Source organism: Dreissena polymorpha, chromosome 6 (assembly GCF_020536995.1).
Source record: "Dreissena polymorpha isolate Duluth1 chromosome 6, UMN_Dpol_1.0, whole genome shotgun sequence".
NCBI lineage: Eukaryota > Metazoa > Mollusca > Bivalvia > Myida > Dreissenidae > Dreissena > Dreissena polymorpha.
In genome coordinates this window covers 21,820,050-21,830,668 of record NC_068360.1, presented here as the reverse complement: position 1 = coordinate 21,830,668, position 10,619 = coordinate 21,820,050, and the positions used below count along the sequence as shown (strand labels likewise).

At 33.2% G+C, this 10,619-nt stretch overlaps 1 protein-coding gene across 1 annotated transcript; it reads left to right on the top strand.

The window, feature by feature from the left end:
- The first annotated feature begins 1,149 nt into the window (after positions 1-1,149).
- On the top strand, positions 1,150-8,726 carry LOC127835496 (uncharacterized). The gene is made up of 7 exons (XM_052361938.1): positions 1,150-1,236; positions 2,567-2,723; positions 2,785-2,801; positions 3,333-3,473; positions 4,158-4,243; positions 8,290-8,506; positions 8,622-8,726. Exons 1-7 carry the CDS (start codon positions 1,150-1,152, stop codon positions 8,724-8,726), a joined length of 810 nt encoding a protein of 269 aa, XP_052217898.1.
- The last annotated feature ends 1,893 nt before the right edge of the window (positions 8,727-10,619 follow it).

Here is a 10,619-nt window from a genome sequence, read left to right as displayed (position 1 = left end):
ACCTTTGGCCTTGCTGGATGACCTTGACCTTTCACCACTCAAAATGTGCAGCTACATGATATACGCATGTATGCCAAATATCAAGTTGATATCTTCAATATTGCAAAATTTAACCTTGACCTTTGACCTTGAAGGATGACATTGACCTTCCACCACTTAAAATGTGCAGCTTAATGAGATACGCATGCATGCCAAATATTGAGTTGCTATCTTCAATATTGCAAATTTTGACCTTTGACCTTGACCTTTGACATTCACGGATGACTATGACCTTTCACCACTCAAAATGTGCAGCTCCATGAGATACGCATGCATGCCAAATATCGAGTTGCTATCTTCAATATTGCAAAATTTTACCTTTAACCTTGACCTTGGAGGATGACATTGACCTTTCACTACGCAAAATGTGCAGCTCCCTGAGAAAAGTACAAGAAATTACAATGCTAATAATTTGTACAGTTCCTCAAAGGTTTTTTATTACCCATTTACATTTTAAATCCAAATATTTTTCCTGTTCACCTAATTAAATTAATGTAATTCTTTCATTCACGTATTGTTCGAGTGGTAGGTTCTTCCACCAGTACAGAGCTGATTGTCATCTTGTTGTCCAATGCATACCCACCTCAAGGTCAGATTGGAATAGGTTGAGCAGCAGAAAATATTTCGAATAAACATCTGAAATTCTTAGCCCTTCATTTCTGTAACAAAAACTTCAAAAAAAGGTTTTGATTTAAAAAAAAATTATATTGCCATTAATGGTAAATTGACGGTTTTGTATTTTCAGGTGAATACTAATCACATTAATCTTGAGCCAGTTTAGCTTAAACCTATTTTGTTTTAGCTCAATTGCATCGAAAGCCTTATTTGAAACGCTCTCCAGTCCGTTTCCTGGAACTATTGGGGCTCGAACCCACGACCTCCTGATTGATAGGCAGACAATATAACCACAACATACAGCCTATTTGAGTCCGTTTGCAAATATTCATTTGAGCTAGGTACACATAACAGAAAACGTGTGTGTACCAAGGAATTAGTTTAGGTCCAAATAGCGTATACTCTAATAAATGGAAGAGCAAAGTCCGTTCTTTTTAATTTGATAACAACATTTCAGGCCAAAATTTCACAGTGTTCATTGTGGATCTGAGAGGGATGACACTGCGTTACTTCAAGAAAGAGCTGCCAGTGTCCGTGCAGGAGTACAACACCATGATGACAAAGACCATCATATCATGTGATGTGAGTGTTCATCTCACCTTGCATTGCAGCAACTTCGGCAGTCATAATAGCCCTTGTTGTTTGAAATGGGAAATTCCTGTGGATAATTTTTTTATATATGAGTTGTTAAACTCTTGATGAAAATGGAATATTCATGTAGTAAAATTTTCGGTCAGTTCAATGAGTAGTTAAAAAAACGTTGAGGAAAATAAGATATTCTTGTAGTTAAATTATTAAAATGCAGATCTGTTTAACATGCAGATTAAAACTTTAAAAGTTTGGGTTTATTCAAATGGAAGTCGCAATATATGGGGCGTATGCCCCCCAGGCCACATGCCCTTACAATATTTTAGACAAAATCGAATTTATGCCCTCTGGTACCTATGCCAACCTGTACTTATGCTACGCCGCTAACTTGCTACTTGAAAGCTGACCTTTTTGGAAGTTTTCCATTCCGCAAATTATGTTTCACAGTTTTACAAGTGACGCATTAAATATATTATTTAAATGCTGAAATAGATTTCCCAACTATTTGAAATGTTAAGGTATTTTTTCATACAAACGCCTAATCAATTCACTAATTTTCAAGAAATGTACCAAATGGTTTGTTCTTTGACACTAAATAAGTTTGCTGTTCCAATACATGTATTTGTATTCTTTCATATTTTTTAGATGCGGGATACACGTAGTGATTGTCCTGTGTTTGTGAACCTCAGTAACAGGTTAAGAGGATTTTAAAAATTTTGCCAACTCTCCTTTCAACATCACTTCAGTACTTACACATTTGTTTCTTATTACCATTCCAAATAAATCCATATTAACTTATCGAACCTTGATTTCATTTTGACTTATTATGAAAAATGATCTGTTGATAACATAGTACATTACTAAGTACATTACTATATTTTTATGCCCCCGGATCGAAAGATCGGGGGTATATAGATAACAAAGTACATTACTAAGTACATTACTAAGTACATTACTATATTTTATTCCCCCGGATCGAAAGATTGGGAGTATATTGTTTTAGGCCTGTCTGTCTGTCAGTCATTCATTCATTCATTCATTGTGTGTTTTCCAAAACTTTAACATTGGTTAAAGTTTTGCAATAACTTTTGCATTATTGAAGATATATATTAGGCAACTTGATATTTGGCATGCATGTGCATCTCATGGAGCTGCACATTTTGAGTGGTGAAAGGTCAAGATCATGCTTCAAGGTCAAAGGTCAAATATATGGCTTCAAAGCGGCGCAATAGGGGGCATCGAGTTTCTGTCAAGCACATTTCTTGTTTCCTGATGATATTTGGTTACTAAACTAACATGGCAATATGTATGCTTTTCTGTTCAGGTGACTCGAGTGTTGGGAACTTCAGGATCTGACTATATATTCATCGTGTACAACGATCGCATTCGCTGTATATCACTATTCTCGGGGCAGACTGTTGTCAGGAAAGGTCCATTACCAAGTGCTGATGATGAGCAGGAGGAGAAAGAGGAAGACACTGGTGGGTGGGGCTTTGCTGAATGTAGTGAAATGTGGTTTAGTTTATTCATTGTTTGGTGCAGACACTGTCTTAGGAAAGGTTTGAAACTTACAAATTATGATGATGCAGTGGAAAGTAGGAAACAAAAGGGCGTATGGGGTAGGTTGTAATATAGCTCATTGTGGGTTTGTAAATTTAACTGTTTTACTGAAATGATTGTAACAGGTGTTTTACTTGTTCAGCTTTATTTAAAACTAAACAAACCCATATCACCTTTAAACCAACATAAAAATACTCAAAGAGAAAAAATATTTAAATTTTCTAGGATATCAATAGTCAGGACATGATTTGACAGTCTCCGATGTTGCTATTTCCTTTTGGTTGGATACAATAATCAAAATATAAATAACGTTCATGAAGGGTTTTAATTGTTTTCTAATAAAATGCAACACAATTTGATGTAGTTAAGTTTTATTTTTTTTAACATTAAAAAAAATAAAATATGAAATCAATCTATTTCAAGCTTCTTTATTTATGTTTACATATCCACCATGGGTTGATTGATGTATTGCAAGTATGCGTGTAACTTTCCATTATGAATATTTCATTATCATGGCTTTTTGACATCAGGTATGGGCACACATGTATTTTATATATACAAATCGCTTCAACGGCTGTATTATTGATGAGACCCTTCTAGATCTGCCCCTATCCACTGACTGTACAGTGGTCAGCTTTGAAGGCCGAATACACCTGGTCCTGTTTGCAAGGGTAATTCTTACCAACATTTAACTTGTACAATAAATAACAACAAATGAGTTTACTGAATTTTGCATAATCTTGTATATGCCCCTCATTATTTGCAATATTAAGAATCCTGAAGATTTGATCCAAATCTACAAATATGTTAATTTATGTAGAAATTCCTATGTGTATCCGAATAGCCAAATGTTGGAACTAACGTTTGAGAATTAGTTTGTTTACACATCCACAAAGTTTGGGGCATAAGGCATTGCACTTGTCTGTGGCTCTATAACTACGTTTGTCGGTTTGTTTGCACAATTGTACCTGTTTATATAATTACGTCCTGATATGTTGTGTACCGCTCTTGAACTGGTCATTTTCACTCAGACATTTACAGCTGAATGGCTACACCGGTAGTTCTATGGGATTTTAAAGGGAGGAATTTTGGCTCAACTAATTTAAGCATATTTATGCCTTTTGTAATGTGCTAGTAAGTATGAAATATATGCATGTTTAAAGACGATGTTTTAATTAAGAAAAAAAATTACTAACTGGTTTATTTGTATGTGTTGATACATATTTTGACTTATCAGTGTCTTGGACACAATCAAGTTTTTGTTGAGATTCAATGTTTATGAGGTAGATACAGGAACTTCTATAAACAGTTTTTAAAAAACATTAAATAACAATAAGTTATAAATTGTATTTCAGAAAATGTCCAAGATGTACATAGTCACGTTCATAGACAAAAACAATTATGCAGACAGACGGGCTCTGTGGAAGACGTATACCACAATGTAAGTGAATAATACTAGAATCAGAATCGTTTATTCAGACTTAAGCATTACAAGCTCATCGTCATTTGCAATCGTATACAATAACAGCATGAAGTAAATACAAACAAAAATATACTCATTTCGAAGAAAGATCAATTTACAATATAAGGAGTAAAAATGTTAATGTGTTTTCGTGAGAATGTTATAACATAATTTCAAACGTAGTTTAATAATTGCAGCACTAATTGTATTATTCTACAACAAGTTGCACTAGTGAATAGAATTATTGTTTCAATTTTCATATGGAAGATATTACTCGTTTTTTTGTATGCATTTAAACTTTTGAGTCTTTTTAACAAGGAAAATACATGAATATGAATTCGTATGATGGGCATATATAACAGCATAATCCAACTTTATATTTGAATGTTATTTTTCATTCGTAGTTAAATGAAATTTATACTTATCGGATAGAAATGCTGATAACTTTAAAGCTGTTTGTAATGAAAATCATATGTCGAAGTGTGTTACGCTTACTCGTAGTTAAGTAATGTATAAGTGTTAATAATAGTTCTTTCCCCTTTGTTGACCACCTATACGAAAAACGAAACTATAGTTGGTCTATAGGTATATTGCTCCTTAGTAAATATTAAAACAGTATCAGTTAGAGGGCAATCTTAGTTTTAAAAGTAAAATCTCCATCTATATACACTAGTCAATTTAATTTAAATTGTATCATACCCCAGCGTCGATCATTTATGGAAAAAAAGTATGCGACAAAATTACTTTCGTAGCAGTTACACAAAACTTTTAATATTTGATAAACAAATAAAAATACAAACAGCACACAAACATGATACAGGGTTATGTATGCTGCAAGATTACTTTCGTAACAATTATACAATACATTGAGTATTTGAAAAATGAATAAAAGGAGAAGCAGCACAAAAATACACAAAGATGATCCAAGGGTTTGAATGCGTCAAACTTACTTTCATACCAATTATACAATACATTAAATGTTTGAAAAGCAAATAAAAACACATACAGCAAAAAGCATACATAAACCTGAATATTCAAAACGATTTGGATGTATGAAAGCTTTGAGTGATGTGTAAATCACCGATTTTATAATTAAACTGTAGATATTAACGTTTCTCTTAGTTGGAAAGCTTTTTGGCAGTATGTTGCAAGCTTTTTTAAAGTATTTTTATTTTCGCTTTGCATAAGTAGAACATATTTAACTCGTGTGAGCATAGAAATATTTTGAAATATATTCTTTCCGAATATGGATATATATGGGGCACTTTAGGACAAAATGAAACTCGTCTTCTATATCATTTAGGTTACAGAGGGTGCATTTTCTATCTTGTCTAGGCACATTATTATGACGGCCAATTGCAATTTTTAATTTGTAGAATGATAAATATAATTTGGCCAATACCTTTCTGTATTTTGGATTTTCCATCTGGCTAATATATGCTGACTTTTCAAAATTAAGTTTTATTTCTCTATATACATCTAGAGACGTTGAGTTTTCTAGTCCTGATCGCCAATCGCTAATATAGATATTGCAAAGTCGGACTCTTAGCTTTGGGATGAATGTTTCTATTTTAACGGGTTCGGATACATCCATATTTCATGTAAGCCCGAGGATTGAAGTATCAGACGCACTTTTGATACCCAGTTTGAACGAAAATTGTTAGTATTTATGTTATTTAATTGTTCGTTTAAAACGGTATTTATAATACAATTTTCTTGTTTGACTGTGTGCATCTGTAAAAAGTATTTAACAATTCTAATGTATCTTTCGATAAACAGTGGAAATCTACCCAGTTCACTATACAATGCAAGAGTATTTATAGAGGGTTTTACATTGAGGACCCATTTACAAAACTTTTTGTGTGCTCTTTCTAAAGTTTCACCTTGATCGTAACCCCAAACTTCCGAGCAGTAATTTAATACTGATAGGACATACGCGTCAAATAGGTTTAACATTATATTTATTGGTACTTTGTTATTGTTTATTAAAGACATAAGCGCATGTAAAGATCGCAATCCTTTCCCGGCAAGTGTTTTCATTACTAGAGCATTGAAATTTGAAAATATTCTTCATTTGAAATATCATCTCCGGTTGCCGATTGTTTTCGCAATTTAAATATTTTCCAAAATTCTTTCGGTGACTTTTGCCTTAGATCATTCATCTTACGACAGCGGACATTATTATATGAATGTTTTGACTTTCGACATTGATATTAATAATACTAAATAAGTTATTTTATACAGTCACGTTATTTGAGTTTTGCTGAACTTGCAAAAGCATGTATTGCAAATGAAAATACAGCATAACAACATATATTGGTTAAAACAATTTCACATATTGATTCATCATAAAAGTTACAAAATTAAAGATAATTTACTTTTTATGGAATTAACACATTAAATGTGATAGGAGCTGTTTCCCTGGAAGTCTTAGTGTTCAGGTTTTGTTTAATTAGTTATGTATTATCATTCTTTTCGTGTAAAAAACCCATTAATATATTCATCAACACTTTAAGTGCAGGTAACCATTATACAAAGAACATATAACTGAAATAAATGCTACAAACTACATCACCAAAACCATAGATTTTGAGTAGTATAAGTCATTCCACTTGTTGTTATAAAAAACCAAGGCTGATAATACAATCATCACTCATCAAAATCAATTTAAAATAATATGTCAAGATAATGCAATAACACATTCTAAAAATGCAATTTATATGAACATAACAGCAAATCTTTTAAAGCTATTGCAATCACCTTTCACTAAAGTAATACAAGACCAAACACACAACATATTACCATCATAATACATGCACAGAATATTTGTTTCAATAATCAAAATGAAATTTATAAAAGTTATCTTAATAAATGAGCATAATTATAAATACATTTTTTGTATAATTACCAGTTATTAAAATGCAATTGAAAGAACCAGCATCATAATAAATGACACCGAATTATGATGAAAGCAAATATGTCTATATTTATGTTTTTGCTAAATTTTTGTTTGTATTTAAATTACACATATCAATAAAAATACAAAATGTACAATTTTATAATAGATCAGAATATATTTGCAACAATATACACACATACAACAAAAGCCATATAATAATGGACTCTGTTAAATAAATTCATGGTGTAGAAGCAGACATGACTGGCTTCAGTCTAAAAGGTCATATAATGACAAAGAGAAAACACAGTACAGGGGGTGGACATTTGTAATTTTCATTATTTGAATTAAGAATAAATATTACTATTAAGATACCATAAACAGTTATTTAGTTTGGATGGCATTCATAATGGGTTAAGTTGGATTGCAAGTGTAACGGAAAATAATACAAAATGTGTGCTCAAAAACAGTACAATAAATTGAAATACATGCAAACATATATTTTTATTTACCATATAGCATATCTCTGATTTAGCTTGGAAAGGTTTGAGTGAAGGTCAATGATGTACAAATAAGAAAAGAAAATAGACCACTCTAACACTTGATAACAATAGGAATCGTACTGTCCATCAGTCAGTCCAGTTGTCCTTCTAAACCTAATCTGCATTGTATGCAAAACACCAAAGAATAAATATAATCGCCTAGTATGTTGAGACAGTTTGACGCATAAAAAAACAACATAAATGTACGAACCTTTATAGATCAAGGTAATTCCTTGGGGTCAAATGTAGCAATACAACTTTTTATTATCCGAAAAGGGCCAGTCTATTCTCTTGCTTTAGTATGCATTCAAGAAATTTGAAACAGTTTTGCTCAAACGTAATTCTATATTACAATATGTGCTCTCATATTTCCTAACAATTTGAAGATTTCAAAATAAGTAACACAATTAACCACTATAAAATGTTGTTGTGTCGAGCACAATCACAAACGTGCAACCTTAAAGTCGAGGTCATAGTAAGAAGTGGAAGGTCAAAGTACAGCAATTAGTTTCATAACTGTCTCACATATTTCACAAAGCAGTATGTTGGGTATTAACAACCTTATGAACATCCAGAAATGTTTCCAGACCAAATCATCAGATTGTCCCACGTGAACTAAGAGTGAACAAGTGTGATTGGCTAATGGACGACGTACAGCATGTGAGTGTGGCGGCACGCAAGATACTCCTACGTAAGGTGGATATGGAAATGAGGAAGGCGGGGCTTATCAGGGACCATCCACGCACCATTAAACGAATCATGCTGTCAGACAAAGTGGAAAATTACAAGATACTTGATAAAACAGTAAGTTTAATTTGTGTTTTTTCCCCGGAAAAATGTATGTATAATTTCCTTCTGTGCATGCCATTTACAAAAGGCTTGATAACTGTTCCGTACAACATGTTTATCTTTTTTACAGGTCACAGAGAGAGCCTTGCTGGACAAGGAAGCGGTGATGCAGAGGCGGGCCGCAAGCCGAGCTGAGACTGTCAGTCCAAAGATAGACGAGGATGATAAATTCTAGTGATCTTGTTGCCTAAGTGATATCAGAAGAAATGCGATTCCTGTTCTATGGAGCCTGATACCATAGTGGTGTCATTTTAAATGTGCTTCTTCTAGTGATATTCTCGCATATTGATTTCACTAGGACCATGCTCAGGCTTTAGTTACCTTAATGTCATCGTGATGTCATGTAGACAAGGGTCTGGCTTTAATCACGCCGTTACCATAGTGATATTTTAGGGACATTGTTTCCACGTCAATGTCATCGAGATGGTGATTAGGTATTGGAAATGGACTATGATTCCGGATTTAGGGACCATGTTTCCATAGAAACGATATTGAGGTCGTGGTTTAGTTTTAAGGGACCTTGTTTCCATCGAGTCTGTGATTCAGTTTTTATGACATTGTCATTAACACAAACAATGGAGGAGAGCTGATTTTATGTATTGTGATGTGTTTAAGGACAAAATAACTCCAAAAAGACAATATTTTGTAAAATCTGGTGCGTCTATGTCGTATTAAGCAAAACAGCTTAATCTGTTCATGATCTTTTAATGTCCCCCAGTCTATACTGGTGGACATATTGTTTTTGCCCTGTCTGTTTGTTGGTTTGTTTGTTTGCGTCAAACTTTAACATTGGCCATAACTTTTGCAATATTGAAGATAGCAACTTAATATTTGGCATGCATGTGTATATCATGCAGCTGCACATTTTGAGTGGTGAAAGGTCATGGTCATCCTTCAAGGTCAAAGGTCAAATATATGGGGGGACATAGTGTTTCACAAACACATCTTGTTTCGTATTGTTTTTATATTGTTATGGGTACTTACGAAACAAAAGTATACTATTTTGTTTTATTTAAATTGATTTAGTTGCTATAAATGATGTGGAAATGCTAAACAATAAATGAACAATGTTCATTAATGTGAGATCGACGTTTGTTGTATTATGTTAAATATTATTCTTTCGTCATAAAAAAAACTAAATGTAAAACCAATGGTTGCACATGGATCCATTACAATTTATTATTGCATAGCTCGCCAACCATAATATTGTGTACATATTACATAATTAAGTATTTGAGCCGTGTTCTGTGAAAAGGGGTTTTAATGCATGTGCGTAAAGTGTCGTCCCAGATGAGCCTGTGCAGTCCACACAGGCTAATAAAGGACGACACTTTCCGCCTAAACTTGATTTTTGCTAAGAACAGACTTTCTTTAAACGACAAATATCATTAAAGCCGAAAGTGTCCTCCCCTATAAGCCTGTGCGGACTGCACAGGATAATCTGGGACAAAACTTTACACACATGCATTATACCCCCTTGTCACAGAGCACGGCCCATTTGCTTAAAAGCATGGTGGAATATAATTTCGTGAAACGTCATTCAAACAATGGAGCAATATTCATGGAAATAATTTAAACTATGTAGTACTTAAAGGGGCCTTTTCACAGATTTTGGCTTTTTCTAACTTATACATTAAATGCTTTATATTGATAAAAGTACATTGGATCGTAAAAGCTCCAGTAAAAAATAAATAAAAAAAATAAAAAAAGGAAAAGAGCATTGACCGGAGCAGGTTTCGAACCAGTGACTTCTGGAGTCCTGCCAGGATCCTGAAGTAAAAACGCTTTAGCCTACTGAGCTATTCCGCCGAGTACACATTCTTGACGTATTTTATACCTTATATAAGCAATCTTCGTAGTTTCACAAAATTTAACGACAAAAACAGAACTCTCCAAATTATTGAATCGTTTCGCGTTGCAACGCTTTATAATTTTTAGGTTTTAAAATCGTCAAAAGATGCATATAATGGCTATATTAGAGCATGGTTAATGTTCAGTATTACTGTTTCCTCACAAATATCATAACTAAAACGAAAAATTACGAATCTGAAACAACTTTTTTCAATTT